The sequence below is a fragment of the Lycorma delicatula genome, chromosome 1, assembly GCF_047948215.1.
Source record: "Lycorma delicatula isolate Av1 chromosome 1, ASM4794821v1, whole genome shotgun sequence".
Classification (NCBI taxonomy): domain Eukaryota; kingdom Metazoa; phylum Arthropoda; class Insecta; order Hemiptera; family Fulgoridae; genus Lycorma; species Lycorma delicatula.
Window position 1 is genome coordinate 168,545,817 of NC_134455.1, and position 22,349 is coordinate 168,568,165.

At 30.5% G+C, this 22,349-nt stretch overlaps 1 protein-coding gene across 1 annotated transcript in view; it reads left to right on the plus strand.

Annotated features, from left to right (window-relative positions):
• The window catches only part of Eph (Eph receptor tyrosine kinase), an 807,314-nt gene that overhangs the window by 682,872 nt on the left and 102,093 nt on the right, over positions 1-22,349 (plus strand). Inside the window, exon 4 of the mRNA XM_075367017.1 lies at positions 15,471-15,756. Coding sequence (XP_075223132.1) covers positions 15,471-15,756 — 286 coding nt within the window. The remainder of the gene's footprint in view (positions 1-15,470; positions 15,757-22,349) is intronic.

The window sequence follows — 22,349 nt, forward strand, 5'->3', positions numbered from 1 at the left end:
AAAAATAATAATAAAAAAATTATCTAGTTGTGGATTATGTATTCCGTAGATTTACATTATTTAATGAGATATTTAGAGAATAGAAGTTATTGTAATATTGTTATATCTTTTCCTTAAAGGCTTCTGGTAATTCTTAAGCGTGACTTTTATTTTATACGTTGCAAGTATTATTTTACTAAATGTTTTAATTACCTGAATATTATTAAAGTATTATCTCTTCTGTGTTATTTAGTTCAGCTGCTAATTGCGTGGGTTTTTTCTTCATCCTTCCTTCACCGTAAAACTTTTTGTTACGATTATTTTTTTTTCTTTAAAAAGTAGCAGTAATTATGTTTTTGTATATGCCTTCCAGCTTCATTAAACAAACGTATATTTTTCCACCTTTTCAAACTCGTGAAGCAAAAAGAAAAACCATCAATAACTACCGAGAATAAAACTTAGTCGAGTGCTCCTAAGCGACGCTATTAATCACCTATCCAACTTTCTTCGTTATCTGTGAGTTTCTTTACGGGAATATATCAACATTTTCTTTTCTTTATTTTATTCATGAAATACGTTCATGTGTGTCTTCTAAATTATTAATAATGGTTCTTCTGGTAAAATTTATTTACCCAGTTATAAACTTTATGAAGTAATCTAATGTGCAGCTTTTAAAGACAGGATATTAGTTCTACGGTACTGTGTATTTAAATATCTTTAGCTTTATTATAGGTGATGTTCAAGATATTATTTTGTTAGAAAAATTTTAACCTTTTCTTTAATAAAGGATAATATACTTATTTGTGTTTAGATGTTCAGTAATCCGTTTTATTTTCGTAGTTCACGTAGAGCACTGACGCGGCACAGTCTGTATCGAGATATCAACTGATCATCCGGCTTTCATTTTTACCTTCAGTTCTTTTAACCGAACTTTTTCTTTTTTGTTAAGTCCTTTCAATTACATATTTTTGTATTATTTTTCGGCTTCCATTTTCCTTTTTTTCTTTGTATATTACGCATAAGTCAACTCGAAAACAAAATTCTCGTAACCGTTTACAGTAAATACAAACCTTTAACTAAGTTTTCTCTTTGTTTATGGTTATATAAAACAGTCAGTAACGAAACGTTATCATCGGTACAAGAACTGGCTAATTTTTTTTTCCTATAACCGTTTACAACAGCTCATAAAGTCATTCTGTTATCCGTGATTTAGTTAATCCGTTTTAAATTGCAAAGAAAATCTTCCAGTTTAATTTCTGTGATAACGAGCCTTAATTCAAAAAAATCCTCCTGCGTCGATGTTAATCAATGAAGAAGTTATTGATCTTAAACGTTTTTGTAAATCCCGAGTTATGTTTAGTCCATATCTGCATCTTCCCTAATAGAAAAAGATGGTTGATATAACTGGCAATATTCTTTACTGGTTAACTTGTAAAGATCTGATTAGTGTATTGCTGCAATTTTACTTTATTTATCATTTTTAAATATTAAATCGGGAGTTTTTCACTTTTATTTTGCAATATTAGAGTTACTAAAATTAGGTTATAATTATGCTTATTGTTTATGTTTTTTTACGAGTTTTAATGACGCATTCTTTTGATATGTTTTTTCCAGCTTTCTTAAAACTGAATTGTTCCTGTATTTTGTAAAGGGAATTTTCTCTATTTCTGAAGAACTGGAAGATTTAAATTTAATCTAATAAAACACGATTAATAAAAGATTATAATAAAAGACAGTAACTAAAAAAATCTGATGCGAGCACCACATGACTTTCTTGTACGCCTATTAAATTACGTATACACATTTTTTGCTGCACTTCATTTAAAATTATTTCATTTGAAAGTGAGATACGATCCTCCAATTCTTTAATAAAGTGGACAGTTACACAATTGCTGAAATATTAATTATTATTAACATCAAATATTTATACAATTATTAACTCTACAACCTTACATGAAATATTGGGATAGAGTAAAAAGTCCCTTTATTATTCGTGTTACTAGATCAGTATTATTCGTATCTTAGTGAGTTGCTGATTAACAAAAATTTCAGATTTCTGGTGTGTCGTATAAATAAAAGTTAATAATAATTAAGCTGTTCCGTTTAGTGAACTAGTATACTGGTTACAAAAGTTAATTTCGACCTTACGGTGTAAAATATTCCGTTTTCATTATTGGATTATTTGACGAATAATCAAAAATGAAAAAGAAACAAACATGCAAGAAAAAGAGAGATAACATGAACAAATATATCTCAAAAAAACGACAAGAAGATAAATAGGAAGAACAAAATGTTAATGACAGACAAGCGACCAATAGAAAAATTAGGCGAAGATGATAAATATAAAGAGGAAGAAAATGTTAAAGCAGAGAAAGAATAAAAAGATTAAGATGATAAATATAAAACGTTAAGACCAAGGAAAGAATAAACATATTAAGAGAGGACGATGAAAAAATTTGAAAACTAGAGAACATGTACAAAAATTAAGGTCAAAAAAATTATACCAACCAGAGAGCGACTAAATGATTGGCAACAAAAAACAAATAAACGAAATGATGATCAGCTCAGACTTAAGGTAATATTGCCGACAATATGAGAGGAGTAATGGACTAAAAGATAAGAATTTTTGGCAACTTATTAAAGATCGGGCATGTATGCCCGAAGAAGAACATATGCCTCAGTGTATATGTTCTTGGGAGAGTCTATTAGGTAGATTTCATAAGATTCCTATTGTAATGGGTACCATGATTCGACTTCCGGAAAATTTCGACATCTTCCCGTTTCACATCCTCCAGACCCCAAAATCACCGTTAGTTCAAAAGTTTATATATACATATATATATATATATATATATATATATATTTCACTTTCTTGTGGACACGATAATTCCGTAATTTTGCGCCAGTCACTTTCAAATTGATACATAAAATATAACGACCCAAAATCTTGGTCGATTTCGTTAAAGAGCATAGTTGGTGTATGTGGATGGAAGTTGGGGGTTTTTCGAGAAAACAAAATATCGTTATAACTTTCTTATTAAGTAAAATATGGAGTTCGTTTAAAGTTCATAGTATTCTTTGAATAACGGTATAAACCCTATCTAAGTAAAGTTTTTTGATATCATCAACCATTGGCCCAAGGGGTGGGAAAAATAGGGTTTCGAAGACAAAAAAATCATATCTTCCTTAATAGGAACAGTATCGAATCGGTTTAAAGAGGTCGTTAGTCCTCTAAACGTTACCTAGAACTTTTAACTGATACAATTTTTGATATGACCAACCCTTATGGCAAGAGATGACTAAAATGTTGCTGGAATTGTAAGAAGTTATGTGCTAAACTTGTGAAATTTTTTTCACATGCAACCATTGTCGTATTGAGTAAATTTGAAGTTTTTCTAAACTTTAAGGTAGAAATATTTTTTATCCCCTATTTAGCACCGGTGAAATCTACTTCCTCCTTCCGGCGTGCCGAAAGAGATTTTTTTCAGTCACTCTGTAGTTAACTTTAATGTAGATGAAATTAAACAGAAATTCCAGAATAATTAAACAAAATTAAACAGAAATTAAATTACAAATTCGAAGAATAATACGATACTAAATTATAATTTTCAATTAATATTAAACAATCAGATGTCTCACCAAATTACCACGATCTGTGTATTTAATATGTTAACAAACCCAATCTAGTCTGCTCTTATAAAATCATTTCTTTCTAATCCCCTGTAAAACAGAATATTTGGCCAAAAAATGTATATTTTCTTCTCTCCAATTACATATGGGGCACATTCATTCGCCCGTTCTAACCGATAACATTGTCTGATGACGTTATCAAACGGACTTGGCTCTTCCGATAATAAGATTTTGTGAGATCTCTAGTAAAGTTTTAAACAGAAAAGAAAAAAAATCAGCGGTCAAATATAATATTTCTCGATAAAAAAATAAGAGTAGCAATTTTCGATCAATCTTTAATTGCTAGCTAAAGTAAATTTAAAAAAAATTATGAAAAATAATGATGGTATGATTTCACATACCAATTTTTTTTTTTTTTTTTGGATTAGTATCTTTTATCATTTTAGTTCGTTGTAGATTAATTTTTTTATTTTGATAAAAAAGCGCTCTTCTTTATCTTAGAAGAAAAGAAGTTATTTTTTTTCGTGTGACTATCCGATTATCCTGCAGCATCATGGCCATCGGGAGGTTGTTCTTTCAAAAAAGGACAAAACACCGATGGTCAAAGCCAAATAAATTGTATCCAATAGATCACTAATGTTAAATAACGTTGAATCCAATTTCATTACATCCTGTTGATATTTGTTTACGATTAATAGTAACAACTTAATTTTAATAAATAAATTTTTATTATTATTACTGATAAATTATTTTAAAATAAAATTATTATTAAAAAAAAAATAGTACCTACATAATAAATGCTGGGGTAGTAGGCATTTTTTACATTTCCTGTATTTATACGTTACCTGTAGCTTATAAGTCGTATTGTATTACTACTTTACGATCTAAAGCCTGGATCAGCTAGATATGTGTCTTAATTAATGATATAGACGTACATTGAGATATCATTTCTTTTATTAAGTTGTGTAGAAGTTGACGACTGGAATATTTCATTTACTCGTGGAGAAAATTATTAAATTTTATCATCGAGTTTGTTTTGCATATTTACTGCTAGTAAATGTTAAATGACATAAGGGTCCCTTAAACTAATTTATTTGTACAGCGGGTACGTATACTTTACTGCAGTTAAAGATGCAAACTGACGTGAGCTTTATCTTAAGAAGAACGTTGTTTTTACGATATTTAAACCCTTTTCGTGTTGCTAATGCGTCGGGCCTATCACCGGATTAACTTACTTATCTCAAAAGAAAATATGAAGTGCCCCTCTTGTTAACAAAATTAGCTAAAGCCAGAGTTATAACGAGAATAATCCACGATGATTAAAGCAGTCGGACTGGAGAGAGGCGAAAGGGGGAGGTAATAAGTCATGATATAGTCAATTTTGTGCTAATGTTGGGGCCATTAGCACTCTCCCCTTTTACCATCGTTGTATTCCTCTGTACTTGGCTCACGCAGTGGTCTTTCTCTTTTCTATTTTATCTTTCATCCTTATCAATCTGTCTATCTCTCTTCTTCCGTTTTATTCTATCTTTGTCTCCCGTTTTTTCTTACCATAAATAATTCTCCTAGCAGATGTTTACAAAAGGAACATACTTACCCTGGTCGTAACACTCGTACATCATTTTCCTTTTGGCCAAAAGGAAATAAAATAAAATGCAGTTATGACGGTTTTTTTTTGCATTAATGTAGTTTAATTAATTTTAAAGAAAAATATTGTAGAATTTTTCATGAGGTGTTACTTTTAATTCAGATTATACTTTTTTTACTCTCTTTTTCGATATTTCAGTATTTTATTCTAATATTGTGTTTATTTCTACTAAGTGATATATATTCCTTCCTTTACAATGAAAATAGAACGGTGAAAACATAATTCATCGTCCGATATTTAAGGTAGGAAATCATACATTGTGTAGAACGATTGACAAAGGACATTACAACTTTGAAAGAGAAATAAATATTTATTATGAAGAGTTATAGAATCTATTAAAACGTCGTTTTGTAGCCAAAACAGTTATATTTGACTCACATTATTTTTTAAACCATGAACACTGGCAGCATGTAGTTCATAATCGTTGCTCTCACAGTACAAAGGGCGCTAGCGGTGTGTTTTAGTTTCATGTCACACCGAGACAGTGGTGCGATATAACTTTGGCATCCAAACTGGGTGCCAAAGTAATCATCCTCCCATTACATCGACAATTTACTCCTGGCACCACAATGTTGTTAAAATGATACTCTAGTACGGCCCATATTTTTTCATTTAAAAGACCGTCGATGGTATTGTGTAATTGGATTATCTAAACATTTTCTCGTTCCGCACTTAGACGAAAAAAATTAGAGCGATGCGATCACTTCTTCAAGATTGTGCATCAGTAATTTGCCACATAGAAAGTCCAAAATACCTCTATAAGGTTTTCCACAAATTGATGAATCGGATCAAGTTTTTTTCAATTTTATAGCAATCTCGTTCTCTGCTTTGATATTCCAATAATACCATTAAATTTATCTTTTATGGAAATTTATTAAATATCAAATGTTTTGCTTTTACCTGCCGTTGTCGCTGAATTCAAAAGTCGAACGCCGCGTTAGCTGCAGAAGTGATTTCTGAACCGAATAGAAATAACGTGGAAAGCCCGCATCATAAATGGCGCTCATTTTAAAACAAAATAAATTTTTATTTTTCGCTACAGAATGATGTTTCGACCAATTTTTGTTAGAAATCTGAATACATTTTTTTTAGCTTTCAAATTCTAAATTCTTTTTTACATTGAGTGTCATGAATCAGTTCTCCTGGCACGATTATGCCAATAAAAAATATATTACCGTACAACGAATTAATTGTTTGAAGTGCAGTTTTTTTTAATTAGTTTAATAGTGTTATGGGAAGCCAGCCTCAAAAAACTTACAAAAAAGACAGGATGATCCTGAACGCATGTTGTATCTTTATGCAAAAAACTATAACACTCCACCAGCAATTCTTGTGTATTGGTAAACAAAAAATAAATTTTCTAAATTATTTTGCAATGTGCCAATCATTAAAAAAATATTTTAAATTTCTTCGATCTAATAGATTCCTAAAGTTGTATGTTTTGAAGGTAATCAATGAATTATTGCCTAATAAATAAATAAAAAATAATTTAAAAATTTCATTTAATATATATATATATATTCTTTATTTTTTTAATTTAAAGTTGCTCTAAATTAAAAAAACATATTTATCATATACCAGTTAAATTTTTAAATAACTTTCTTGTTAGATTATAATAATTAATTTATATCTTTTATTTAAACTTATTTGGTGTGTGACAGAACTATTCAAATAGTATTGATCAGTGTGACCAAGAGGATACTGTGACACTTCAGTTGAACTCATGGACCCTTTTTCCAGCGGCTTATTTAATACAATTAAATATTAGAAAGATGATTTTTTATCTTTTTTTATTTTTTTACAGATTTTCACGTTTCAAAACACTAAGGTAGATATAGATTCGAGTAATAACACAGTTGGAAGTAGAATTTCTTTGAAGAATGTTTTGAAAAATTCTACAGATTGTAGACTACGAAAATTTATTATTAAATAGACATAAATAATTTTTTTTTCGTGTAATCTCGTACACGTCATAGATCAAAGGAAATTTTAGTCGTATTTCTTACCTGTTAAAATGTGACGACCGATAAATGTTAAACGAGTGTGAGTAAATCCTTGTAAATTGTGTTATCTTTCGATCAGTTATGGAAAATTTTCGATTGTAAGTTATTTCAATCTACACGAAGGCAAATAACAATCTTACTTTAATGTAGTTCTATTATTTTGGAAATATAAGTGTCTCGAGCCGGCTTTTTTGCCAAGAGTAACATTGTTTTTATCTCGATTTCCGTCTGTGCCGTGCATTATGTGACTTTCGCGCAGGTAGATAATTAGAGTCGGACCGGTTCGGTAGTGTGGGGCCGAGATAACGCCAGACAACTCTCCTTTCATGGCTTATCTACGATCGTGCCGGGTCCTGTTTACAAATAAGCCACTCGCCGGATAGAGAAATTCATAACGTTTCAAGTGTTTACAGGAGGGATGGAACCCATTAACGGTATGGACAATATTACCAGATACGGTGTAACTAACCCCCAGAATAAACCCCTTGGATTGCTGTTATTAGTTAACAATATTGCGTACTTCCCCTAACTTTATTGCTCTGATAACGCTCCCCTATATGACGTGTCCCACGGCACATGTCACCAGTCAGTTCCCTCCTATCTGCCCCGCGTCCAATAACTACATACAAATGTCCATCCTGAACCTGAAAATTTTACTGAATCGACTAATAATTATTCAGAACGATAGTTACAAGTTTAAGAACAGTTTGACTAATTGTGATACATTAGCAGAAAATATGTACAAGTAATAATGTTGAATATTAAAAAAAAACTAATATTAAGTTTTACTTAAACCACAAGCGTGAAACAGTTTTTTTTTTTTTTTTAGTATGAAATATAAGAAACCTTTTGTTGAAATTTGCAATAGTAGTGGTTTTTGTTACTACTGTTGACTTATTGATGAATTTTTATATTATTAACAATGTTAAATTTTAATTATTATTGATAAAATAAGTTTTTCCTTACATCGAACCTATCGTTATTTAGGTAACATTTTTGTAATCTTCATTTGTAAAAAAATTCACTGTGATAAATTTTTTCAGCAGCTATGTTTTGTAAGCGAGTATAGTACTCCAAGTTAAGTTAGTTGGCGATAATGGGATTACGATAGATGCATATGCTGTTAGTCGGGTCGTGTATGTTATGCTGGATGCCATAACTGAACGATTCCAGCCGACTCGGTATTAGACACTAACCACTTCCAGTTATAGTACAATGATTTTCAAGATAAGCAAACATCCGTTCCAGGCTTGCTAGGGAAAGTAAGAAGTTCAGCGGTTTCCTCTTGCCTCCTTTACTGTTGTCATAGTACTACGCCAAGCCCCCGAAAAGATGATATTCAGCCCTAAAAGTGACTTTAGCCATGAAAAAGACCGGAAGGGGGTTAGTGTAAAACAACAAATTAATTGACCCGTTTTTTTGGAAGTAGCATCATAAAACTCCTACTCAGTGGGAGAATTATGCACTTTGAAATTGAAACTATACATGTTTAAAAGATTTCCTATTTTTTGTATTTTTTTATTTTAAAATTTATGCTTTATTTTCATAACTATTTCAACCTAATTATTCATTTTATAAATATCATCTTGCAGATTATTTTATATAACAAAGCTAAGAAACGAGTGTCTTCATTTAGTTAACGTAATTTTGATTTCCTGTTGGCTATTTCTTTTTTTTACTAAGGATTTGGCACCGTTGGTATTAATAAAATTGTATAAATTAAAGTTCCACTTAACGACAATTTTCAATATTTATTTCCAAATACTTTCGGAGCCGTTACTTCACCAGGGATTTCTTATAAGATGTTAATTCAAAATTCAAATATATAATTATATTTAAATTAAAAATTGTTACGTTCATTATAGTAGGTCGTCAAGAAAAAAAAAAATAATTTGTACGTCAATAAGACTGTAACGTCATGACCGTAAGAAGTTTACGACTGTTATGAAATATAAATTAAATAGTACCAACCTATTAATAATTAATTATTATATTATGAACGTAAGTGGAACTTTAATTTATACAACCATTTTTCTTTTTATATAGTTAATAATATTATACTGGAAATTTATAGTGCTATCCAATCTCCCTTTGAAGAAAATGCAATTATTGTAATACTTTGTTTCTTAACAGAAGATTTACATTAATTTATCGATTTATACTACTCATAATTTTTATGACTACAATGCGTGTAAAGCATCTCATTTATAAGAGAGACTAGTCGCAGTTGCTTTCTTTGAGAGTTATGTATTTAACTCATGGTCAGTCTTTGTGGTGAATAGCGTGAAGGTCGCGTTTGTAGCGACGAACATCTGCATTTCGGTTAGCTGGTATGTCGATGTCTGACATGTTCGGTTCTGTGAAGAAGGTAATGAGAAACCACTTTACTGCTCAATTTCCGTAGTGAGCCTGGCATGACGAGCAGCTTATTATCTCGACAGTTTCAAGAAACCGTGTTCAAGATGTGATCTGATCTGGTCTGGTCACCAAAAACAATTTTGTTTTAGCAACTAACGTACACACCGTACTGTCTAAAGAATTCAAGAAATAAAAACCCACGTTAATCTCCCTAAAAATATTCTTACCCTAACAGTTCTTAATGAAGTTGTAGACTAGATCGCCTTTTTTTATGTTATGACATTCGTAAGAAGAATCTGTTGAATTTTATAAAATGTAAGACTGCAGTTGTCTGCTTTACTAGATGTTTTAAGATGCGCTATATTTATTTTTTAAAGCATCCGTTCGTTTGTTATTTGCATTATTGAATGTATTTGCTTAATTTATTGCTATTAGAACTAATGAGACATTTGTAAAGTTAGACCGTACTTTTTTATATTTTTATTAATAATTCAGTAATGTCCATAATTATGGATTAAAATCTATATTTAATAAGCTTTTCATCTTAAAATTTCCATTTATAAAAATATGAAAGAAACGAGTTAAGATGATAAACAATGTAGTGTGTGCGTTCATCGGGTTGGATGACAAGAAAGGACAAACACAAAGAAACTGGTCGGAACAAATCTCCACACACTTCATTTACTGCCGTCCCATAGCTCATCGTAATCTCACGACCCGTTCCTATTCTGCTTTTCGCTTCCATTTTATCTATTTCTTTACTCTAAGGTCGATCGATTACTTTTTTGATCCGGCTAATAATTATAGCTGCCATTTCGTGTTGTGTTCGCATCGGGCTGGTTTTCATTCTGTACAAACGGGTCGGTATTAATCGCCGATACGGAGATAACGAATAAGCGGGCCCGTATCGATAATTGGCAATCTGCTGCATCTTTTGAACTTTACAGACATGTATGTTACTCGACCTCTAGTTCGCATAGGAGTCGGGTTTGTATTCAAGTTTGTATAGACATCGTTCCTGATTACTTTATTGCTCCTGTTACTCCATCCCAGTCGCGCCATCTTTCACCACTTTTTTTTTTACATCCCACCTGAGTCTTGTTATTTAATTCGCATTAAGTGTCGACATCAAGATGGTATTTAAATTGCCGGACAACTGGTCGTATGTTTTGTTAAAACATTGTCGTTATCGATCGTAACCTTACTCTCTCTTTATTCGTTCGCTTAACACCCGACTGTTTTTGTAACCGTTATTATTGTATGACGTAAGAATTTCATTTAAATATTCTAATCATCATATTAAAAATATTTATACATATTTATTTATTTCCTCAACAAAAATAATGCGAAATTTACGTCAATGATTTTAATAATATATTAAAATTATATTGAAATTTTTAACATAAAAAAAAAGGTGCGTACTAAGCTAATGTACTCGTATTTAATAGATGATTATTTACAGTGGAAAACAAACATATTTGTTTAACTTGCGTTAATCGCGTCCGATTTATTTATGTAAATTTAGTGTTAGATTTACTTCAGGTATTTTGTTATTTTATATTAGGTGTCTCAGTCTCTGTTATGACTGTGACGCATGTAAAGCGCACCTGAGATGTCGGAGAGATGTCAGCATTGTTTTTTCTTAGAGTAATGATGTTCACAATATAACAGTCCTTGCAATGAAGGAAAAATGAAGATGTTATTTGTAGAGCTGAACATCGACAATCGAGTGAACTAGGCATTGTGATGTGCAACAGTATATCTGACTGGCTCAGTGAAAAATGGGAAACCGCTTCACTCCTTACCTCACTTTCCTTTATAAGTTGGACATGGAATGCTTCTTTACTTGAGAATGGCTGTGCTATGTTTGGAGTAGCTTGAAACTCATGACAGGTCGTCTATACTATTTTCGGTTATGTTACCTCTGATCAAACATTGCGAATGGAACTTGTTTCTGGACGTCCCCATGCAAGGTACGAGTATTTATCTACTTACTCCTTCCTTAAATACCGACGATTCATAAAAGTTTTTTATTGATCGATAACAATATTCAAGAATATATAGAGCAAATTACATACGGTTAATCTTACACATTTCTCTCAAATGCAGTTCGAAATAACGTAGCTATAAAATATATAAATTATCAAGTTGAATTACACCGCAGTGAAATTAATATAGTTTCTATCTCGATAGACAATTTGATATGTTTGTATTGTTGTTATAAAAACTTTGTCAACATATAATTTTTGATAAAATACGAGGAAAGAATTAATTTCTTTTTTAGGAGTGATATGTAGTCTCATCGTTACATAACTATATCCATTTAGCCTGTTAAAAACAGTGACATTCTACATTCGGTTACCGAGGTGTATATGTATCTCTAATTTTAAATCTAAACGAAAGATAATCCGTACCTTATATATCTGTTATCTTCGCACTGTTCTGAAATCGTTTTGCGCCATGATTTTATTTCTTAATAAAAGTGAAGGAATGTTGGTTAAATGATAAAAACAAACCTTTTAGTATCGAAATACTAGCTGCAGGGCGGGCAGCTAGTATTCCAATACTACCTATTATTTTAATAATATTCTAATACTATGCTAGTATTCTTAGACTTCGGTCGCTACTGTACAGAATTTCTAGTAGCAACTGTTTAATACAGATCTCACTTGTTCATAAAACTAATAGCATGTTATCATTTAGCTCGTCGGTTGTTATAGTAGGTAGAGCCCTCTACGTTTTGGTAAAATTATTTATTTAAAACGTGTGCGAATTTTAGATCCAAACTTACCGAAACAGGCTAGGTCGCTAGGTTATCTTTCACTAAGAAAATATGAATGTAAACGAAGTTGTGTAAGTTCAAGGGGGATTTTTTCACTTAGAAACTTAGCCCATCTCACATACATAGTCCAAGAGCGAGTTAATATAAGAATGGTAAAAAATATATTATTAATATATATCGATACATATACGGTATATTAATATATAATAATATAACAAGTATACACCTGACCATCACGAGATTGACGTGTTCTAACAAATCGGGATTTTCCGGTAGTGATCGGTACATTCCGGTGCTAAGCTAAGGAAGATGAACACCCGGAGTCACATACAGATGCCGTTTAGTAGGGTAGGATTGTATTTTTACTTTTTTACGATGTGATGTATTTGAGAGAAGTAAATGATTGTCGAAATGTGACAACTGAATTGATTAAGATAATTAAAATATTGAATCTTCAGTTACATTCTTAGAATCATACATTGAAAAGTGTAAAATATTAAATTTTATCAGTATTATTTAATATGAAAATCATAGAAAACTATTGCTCTGCGTCTAATGAAGACAGTCGAGCCGAAGGTACAAACAATTAAAATTACTTCTATTTCGGGAAAATATTAACAATTTTTAAATGAAATTTTAATTTATCCAAGAAAAATCAAAAATCAAAATGATTAATATTCGTAGTAATTTAAATAATAAAAAAATTTCTTGTAATGTGTAAATTTTATTTGATATATTGGAAGTATTTTTTTTTTTTTTGCGTTATAATGTAAACTGTGCTACATTTATCTATAATTTTCTACCTGATACAAACCGTTTTCCCGCTATTTAAATTATTAAGCCTTAATATTTATCATTAAACATGAATCAGTTTTAAGTTTTACATTAGTAAGATTTATCTTTTTTATATTTTCAATATTAGATTACTCGTCGACTAAATTATTCAGTTTGTTATTAGAACTTTCCTTAAAGTTTTTTCCGTAGTAAATTCAACTATATATAATCAGTGACAATTTAATACGATAGTCAAAGTGTAAGAATATATTTTAGTTAATATATACGTATTAATATACGTAATGTATACGTGTTAATATATTAACACGTATACAAAATAATGTCATTTTTTTTACATGAAGATATTACCTTATTAAAATGAACTGTCAAGCTTTAACAATCTAGCATTATCGGTCGGAAACTGACCGGAGGTAATGTATTTACAATTCATTAATGTTACGCTAAAGCAGTGACAGCTAGATGACATTAAATGTCAGTATATTTACCAGTCTTTTAGTGTAATCGTGCTGGTATGTCGGACTGTTATTTAATAAAGAATGTCGGTCAAGAGGGCGTTCTTAATGAAGCCGTTTGGAAAAATGCGTGATTTACATACCGCATAAAATATATTTCATTATGCAAATGTTGCGTTAATATGCAAGTGGTAGTTAGCATCGGATCATGAATTAACCGGTGCACATATACATTGTGTATTAGGCAGTGACTGCCGGTAACGACGGAGAAGAAATCTCCTTCTCCTGTCTTACTCGTCTGCGCTTGTTCCTGCGCGAACGTACGCGTGGTTGATATGATAGCATTTTAGCTCTGTGGAATGTTAAATTTGCCGATATGCCTAATACGTAAGGATTATGAAACTGCCGATCCTCTGAATGCTTAGTCGTTGTTTTTCATTAACTAAAATCTAAATTCCTGGAACGCAAAGGATATTTATCGTTCTTTTTAATCGTTTAAATAATTTTAATTAACGCTGTGAACACGGCTTTATGTTCTCCGCATTACATTATTGGCAGTAATGTTCGGTCTTAATGAATGTGATTTAATATATTTTTTGTCACTATTATTTTTCATTATTTCTTGAAATAATTTTAGCTAAATACGCCAGAAAACGGAATCCTGTGAAATAGCGCGCAGTATCTATTCCGTTCTCGCAGTTTTACAGGACCGTAACAGTATTAATTGTGTGCATTCCGGATTATTTATTATCCTGTTCATATTCATATTTGTCCTTGTTCATATTATCAATTTTCATATTAAACTTAATCGTCTTTTTAAGTCAAGGAATCGTTAAATTAAAAGTTTGGATGTTTTTTAATATTTTAAACTTTTAAGCTTTTTTTTATTTTCCTCTGCACAATTACTGAATTTTTAATCGTTAGTTTAAAAATCATAAATCAGATGAACGGAGAAATTGAATAACTTTGGCATAGCTTTAAAATTCAATTTAAAGAATTTTAACCTTTAAATGATACTTTCCTTTAACGGACGTCTATTTTTTTCGCTTTGTCTGTACGTGATAAAAAAAAATAAAATGAAAAGAGTTAACATGATTTTAGTTATTTAACTTTTAATTATTGTAGAATCGATAAGTAAATACTCCATTGCAGAATAACCATACTTTTCATTTACTTTTTACGTGGTACTTTTCTTGAAAGTTTCCTTGAAAGTTAAATTTTTAAACAATTTTCCTTTAAGTTAATCGTCAGTAATAATTCTTTTTTCTATCCATTACACTAAAAAATAGACTGTTCTTTTTAATTTCTTTTTTACTCTAAGGATAAAATATTAAATTAAAAGTTTTTAAATCGCCGAAGTCTTAAAGAAAAGTTGATCTTTAGTATACCAGGTCAGTCTTATATATATATATATATGTATATGCATTGTATATTTTTTTATTTAAATCCATGTACCTGCAATGTTTTTAATATTTTTTTTTTTTTGTGTATTGCCTTCGTGTATTATATATATTTTTATGATAATGTAATTTGTTGATATGGTATACTTATAATCTTTTCATATTTTAAGAAATGACTCTTTTGGTAACAACCGATGCCCGGTAACGTTGTGAATAAATTTTGGTCATTTCTTTACTACTATTGACTGATAACTGTTTGATTCCCATATAGGTCTCAACTCGTATTTAATGATGTGTTAATTTTACAAATCACAGACCTTTAAGGTACGTGCAGCATATTTTAGCTAGACCTTTAAATTGAATTAGATTATTTTGAATTACGGTAAATATTAAATACTAATTTTATTTTTTTATTTTTTGCAGTGGGTGGAAGAGAGCTTTACCAACTTCGAGAAGGGAATCAACTGGCGGAGTTATGTAGTCTGCGATGTAGCTTATCACAATGTAAACAACTGGCTGTGGACACCGTTCGTCGAAAGAGGGAACGCCAACCGCATTTATATAGAGCTCAAATTTACTATTCGTGATTGCTCTCTGTTTCCTGGCAACGCCTTATCTTGCAAAGAAACTTTTTCTCTTCTCTATTATGAATTTGACGCAGCTACTCGTGAGCCGCCACCGTGGGAACCGGAAAGCTACAAGCTTATCGGTATGATTTTATATTATTATATTAACATAGATCGATTCGCTTTTGTAACGAAAGTGTAGACGGCATTTTTTCCAAAAATTAGGGTATGCGTTGAATAATGTGTAGGTATTTTCCGACCAGCCCACCGGGTTGGTGTAGTCTTTAAGGGAGGTGTAGTGGTTAATTCGTCGTCGCAAATCAGCCGATTTCGAAGTCGAGAGTTCTAAGGTTCAAATTCTAGTAAAGGTACTTTTATACGGATTTGAATGCTAAATCGTGGATACCGGTGTTCTTTGGTGGTTGAGTTTCAATTAACCACACATCTCAGGAATGGTCGATCCGAGACTGTAAATGATTACACTTCATTTACATTCATACATATCATCCTCATTCATCCTCTGAAGTAATACTTTACGGTGGTTCAGAGGCTAAACAGAAAAAAGAGAGAGGTATTTTCCGTCGCGCATACTTTTTCTTCCGTCTGATTTATACGCGTTCAATTATCTTAAACTTGTAGAACAGCAACTTTTACATCGAGTGATGACATTTTGTAAATTGTGTTGGATTTTTAATTATTCTGTTTTAACTATACTGTTTTTTCATTAGGGAATAATAAATTATTTTAGTTTTTTTCTTTTCACATTGTATATTTAATTTTATGAGACGGTCTACGATAATGTTTTCAGGTTGTTTACGGTTCCAAATCCTGGCTATAGAGCTACTAAAATTATATTGGTATTGACAGTCGGACTGTTGACTTCTCGTGATATTGCCGCCCTTTGTTGAAATCAAAAAGGATAAACAGTACGTTATTGGCAAAATAATAATATGAAAAGGTTTAGTGTGGGACTATCGCGACAGAATTAATCGATGTATATGTAGTTATTTCGTAATATTTGCTTACTTTTTGTCGACTAACCTTATTGTTTACTGTTTAATTAATTCTGTTACTGATCTGTGATTTATTACTTTGTAAAAAATATTTATGGAGTAAGAAAGTTGCTGCTACCGTTGTGTATTTCTTAAAGATTTGTTGTTAACCTAGAGATAAAATATTAATAGATTACTGAAATTGTTTATCAAGTTTTAAAATGAAACCGATATGGTTTTATAAGTACTAGTAGATCAAGGTGATTTAAAATTATGTCTGTTCTTGAACTTAGAACGAGAACATGTTACGACTTTGACGATACTGCTTCTGTTCATTACAGCTATCAGTACTATTGTAATTTTAATAATATTACAGTTAGCGAAATTTACTTAATAGTTACTGTAAAACTCACTAAACATTTTAGGATCGCTTTGATTCACAGGATTCCACGTCTTCATAGTCATAAAGATTATTAAAAAAACATTTGATAAAGAATAACTAATAAAACGTAAGTAAGCACTGACATATAGCAATAATTGTGTGTAAATACTGGGTACCATAATTATGCCAATTTCATTAGATTAAGCGTGTTTATATATCGAACATTTTTCTTAATTTATCTATTATGTTCTTGTGTCAGATTCCGTCGCATTAATTGTTATTCACTGCAAATAATCCTATTACTGACAGAATAGAATCATATTTGTTGACTTCCATATATCCTTAAAAAAAATATTAATGCCTAATGTTCATTTAAAAATATGTTTGTTATATTTTATCAGGTTGATATTTTTTTTTACATCTTTCTTTTTTATAGTTTAATTGTTTATCTTAATTAACGATGAACATCGCCTTTCATGTGATGAAAACGTGCAAATACTACGTAAGAAACGGTTTGTTTAGTACGTTTCCGTATTAAAAAATAAATAAAAATACTTAAATATTTTTAGGAAGGGGAAAATATGTATTAATTATTATTATTATATTATAAATACATTGATGAATCGTATAGATATTTTTACCTTTTAATTATCAATAAAACAGAAATAACAAGTAACGGCCGATTCAAATGAGAGCGTCAATTTATATATTTTACGAGCTGCTCGACTATTGTCTTGAATTTTACTCGCTCATTATTTTGTACATTTGTTATTAACCGTGAGAATATTGATTTGATTTTATCGGTTTACCGAAACAGTTTAACTTCGGAAGATTTGGAAAGTCCTTATCGGGTTTCTTTCTGTGTTGTGTAGCAGAGCGGCGCCAGTTTTTTTTTTGTATGCGTGTACTGTATTTGTGTGCGCTGGAGCGTCTGTTTAATATTCCATTATAAAAAAAGAATCTCTGGGTGTACAAAGTAAGTTAAATATGTTTTCTGCTTTTGCATTCGTTCGACAGAACGTGTAGCTCAATTAATCATTTTGAAATTCCGTCAGCGTTAATAACGGACGGATGGGGTTTTTGTCGACCTTAGCGTGTTCTGTTAAAGGTAGGGAAGAAGAGCTGATCGGATCTGATAAGTCATCCGGATCGACAAGATGATCTGTCTGCGGTGCTGTCGTGTCAGATTAGTGATCTGACCAAACAATTAACCTGTAATCCCTGCCCTTGTCCGCTATTCGATGTTCCCTTCTCTACTCTGTCAGCCCTCTCCCTTTCTCTTACTTGTTCACGGCGTCATCAGAATGATAAACATCAACAGATCCGATTTCATAGTTCATTGACTCGTTAGTTAATAGTTATTGCTTTCGTTAGTTAGCAGTTTTTTCCTGATCGGTGAAGATTTCAATTATCAGATTTATATTTTACTGTTTTTGGTTAATTTCTAATTATTTTACGATAGAAAATGAGTACGTTTAATAGAAAAATGAATAGGCTTAATACTTGAAAATTGATGATAATGATGAAAGTGGAAATAATTCGTCTGAATTTTCAAATAGCTGGTATTTCCCTGCATTCAACAATTCGCTATACTTTCAGCTTTTACTTGCAACTAAACAATAAAATAACACATTTATTTATTTTATTTTTATTGTAATCCGAACGCTTTGAAACGAAAAAGGTTTTTTGAAATCCTCTCTCTTATGCTGCAGAGGATCCACTGGTTTCACACAGAAGAGGAAAAGAAAAAGTAATAGTAATAATTAAAATTCTATGGAAAGTAATCATCAGACAATATACAGTTTCTCAAAAACAGAATATACTCAAAATACTCAGAATAACTGAGGTAAAAAATTTTTTTAAAGAGACGGATTTATGATTGGTTGACGTAATAAGTACTCTACATAAGGATGATGTTTTGTTATTTTATTTTTCGCACTGAAGTCTACTCGCCCAAATATTTCTCGGGTCAAAACATGAATTTTGCTTGATTTTTCCAGTAGTGTTTACTATTTGAACGAATATATAAATTATTATTATTATAATTTATTAGAATAGTACAGTAAAGTTGACTGAGAAGTCAAGATGTGAATAGTCATGGAATTTACATTTACACATGTACTTATTTTGCCTATTTTTTTGTAGGACTTCGGTAATAATCTTGGCTTGTAGATTCTGTCGCAGAATTTGGGGAAAAAACTCAGACCGATCGATATTAACAAAATTAATTTTATTACTTTTTACAAGAGTTTGAATAAAAAATTTCTGCGTCGTATATTTCAGTTTCATCTCTATTTAAAAATTCATATTGTTTATGGAAATTGTTTTAGTAAGAAAATAGTGTTCAGCAAATAATATTTATTGATTAATCCAATCTAAAGAAATAAACATTTATAAAGTTATTTATTCTGATTTTACTATATATACATTTTTTTTTACGTGAGTACGTATCAACGCACATTTTGAAGCTAAATATAAAACTACAAATAAATCTTAATGAATATTATGATAAATAATTGACGTTAAATGTTTTCTAAATTTATATGTTATTTTAACTTATTTCTGTAAAGTTTTGGTCTAGAAATTTGCTCCTTTTTTCTTTATGTAGGATAATTTTGTTTTTTCTGATCCTTTCTTCGAAATCTACTATATCAGATTGAAATAACAACCGTCATACCGTGACCTTGGTTTTTTTGTTTTAATTAATCTGCTACTTAGGAATTCCATTTATCTTATTTTGTTTTTGTGATACGGTTAATCTATCTAAAATATTACGGGAGCATTAGGAAACCTTTTTTCTGGAGATTTATGGATACACAATTAGGAAAATTATTATGTCACAAACACCAAAAATGCACACGATTAACAAAACAGATATTTAACTTTGGAGCTTGAAGAACACTGAAATAAAAAAAATTAAAGTAAAAGAAAAATTAAAACGTTTTATAGAACTTCTACCGGAGCGGAAACCAAATTAAGATTATTGTAAAAAATTTCTTCCCTGAAAATTTAAAATAGGTGTGAGATAAATTTAAATTAAAATAAATAAGGAAATAAATATTTACTTAATACAAAGACTAGAAGTAGTCCAGGCGGAAGTATGAAGGTTCCCCATGACTTGAATGAAGGTAAAACATTACTATGAAACTATTTTAACCAATTAACTTTAAATAATTTTAATTTCTTATCCTGTTTTGGCTGCACGAGTATAGTGAATTGAAAAATCGAAATCTCTCATCATGGGCTGCCTCATTAATATCGTTGAGATAGTTTATTAAATAAAATAATTAAACAAATTTTTCTTTCTTTTCTTACAGGGATTTTTTTCAGGATACACGTTAATCTATGTAGGCTATATGAGATGGTAACTCTAATGGCCTGGTCTTTTTTAAGACTAACAGGGGCCCAAATACAACATAATTTTTGGAAGTCATTAAATGTTAGATCGCTGGCTACTTATTATATTCTGAAAAAATGCCTGTAAGAAAAAAAACAAAAATTTATTTTACTATTTTTTGTTTGTTTATCATAATTATTTAGGTAGATGTGTACAATTAGTCGGGATTTTTTTTCTTAACAATTATTATATTTAGTGCTTTTTTGTGTTCTCGTAACTTTACAAAATTTGAAAATAGTGTAATTTTTAAATTTTGTTCCCCAGTGTAGCGTCCCCCCTTCTAAATAAGAAAATTTAAGACAGCATTTTTTTCTTCCAGACCAAAGACCTGTTGCTGTTCTTGTTCAAAAATTGGTTGTAATTGATTGGATCTGTGAAGCTGCAGAGGGATACAAACACACATACATAATAGTTTTTATTATATATTAATTCTTTACCACTCCTATGGACATAGTCGGGTAAAAAAAAAGTTTTCTTTTCAGTTCCATTTTAGCATTATTACATGCCTGCGTTATTTGTTATAATGAATATATTAAGTTGTCACGGCCTTATCTGATTGAATCGATTTTCTTTAAATTATTGTTTTAGTTAGAATTTTTTTTTAATCCAATTAAAAAATTAAATTTATGAAGGTAGAAAATGAAAAATGTTTAATAACTTTTTCTGTCTTGATTCAGGAGTCGATAATATAAATTCTTATTTTTCCAATTATAATAATTATAATATAATAATATGTTTATACCCTTAAAGAAGGTTGTGATAATAATTGAATGTGTGGTATATGATTTCCATTGAATATTCAAAACGCAAGTTTTACTCGATGATAGAATATTTTTTAAAGATTTATAGCGAATATTTTAACAGCCGGTAGGTTGTATATTCAAGAGATGAATGTAAAGTGTCTCGTGTGGGCAGGTGTAGGGGCTTTGTTCGGCGCGAGGGAGTAATCATAGACCTGAAGTCGGGAAACAATAACTTGGCGGCCATTGTCACATAGCAAGGTGACATCCAACCTCTTGACCAGCTCCGACCTTCATTCGCCTTCATATTATACCGTAGAGTAAACCTGAACCTGAATCTGTTGCCTCTTCTGCTTGCCTTTCTAATAATCTTAAGCCGCCTTCTATACCGGTATACCCCCCGTGAATATGTCAGTATAAAGGGAACTTCGTTCTATTAATTATTAGTTATAAGATATTAAAATTAATTATTATCGAATCTCTTTACATATTTAGGGGAGAAAAACGCATACATTTTATTACATTTTGTTTCTTATTTTTTTACAAAAAGAAAAATAATTTTTTTCAATTTTTAAATATGTTTTGTACGGAGATTGCAATGCGATGCATCGCGTCCTTTCATTTTAATAAAGTGGTAGCATTTCTTGTAACCAGTTTCACAAGTAATTCAATCGGGTAAGTCTTAATGCCCATATTAGTAATGCACTTGACTTGTATGTCTAAAACCACTGAGACCTTGATTAACCACATTAATGCCGATGTTCATATTTGTAGATTTTCAGTCATTAAATTATTTATAGATTAATAAAATTGTTTTACTTTAGCGCGTGATGTTTTTATTTTTATTAATCCGACGTAATACGATGAGAAATAAATAATTTACCACATAGAGTATTGGTTTGTTACTACATATGCAGTTAAATAAATAAATAGTTCTAATTACTTAACCTTCAACAGTTTCCTTTGAAAATTAGCGAACTTAATATTTGAAAAATTCTTACTTTTTTTCAGTCTTATAAGTTTTTTTGGACCTGGTATTTTTGTATTAGAATAAAACTACTCTCGTTTTGAAAATTTGAACCGCTTGAAATATGATCTACGCTCCATTTAAAAACATTTAAATATTTCAATATGTTTTCTCTGTACTTATATGATTTTTTTTTTTTTGAAAATGTGTTTCTAATCTCAATACGAAAAATAAAAATAAAATCATATCCGAAATTTT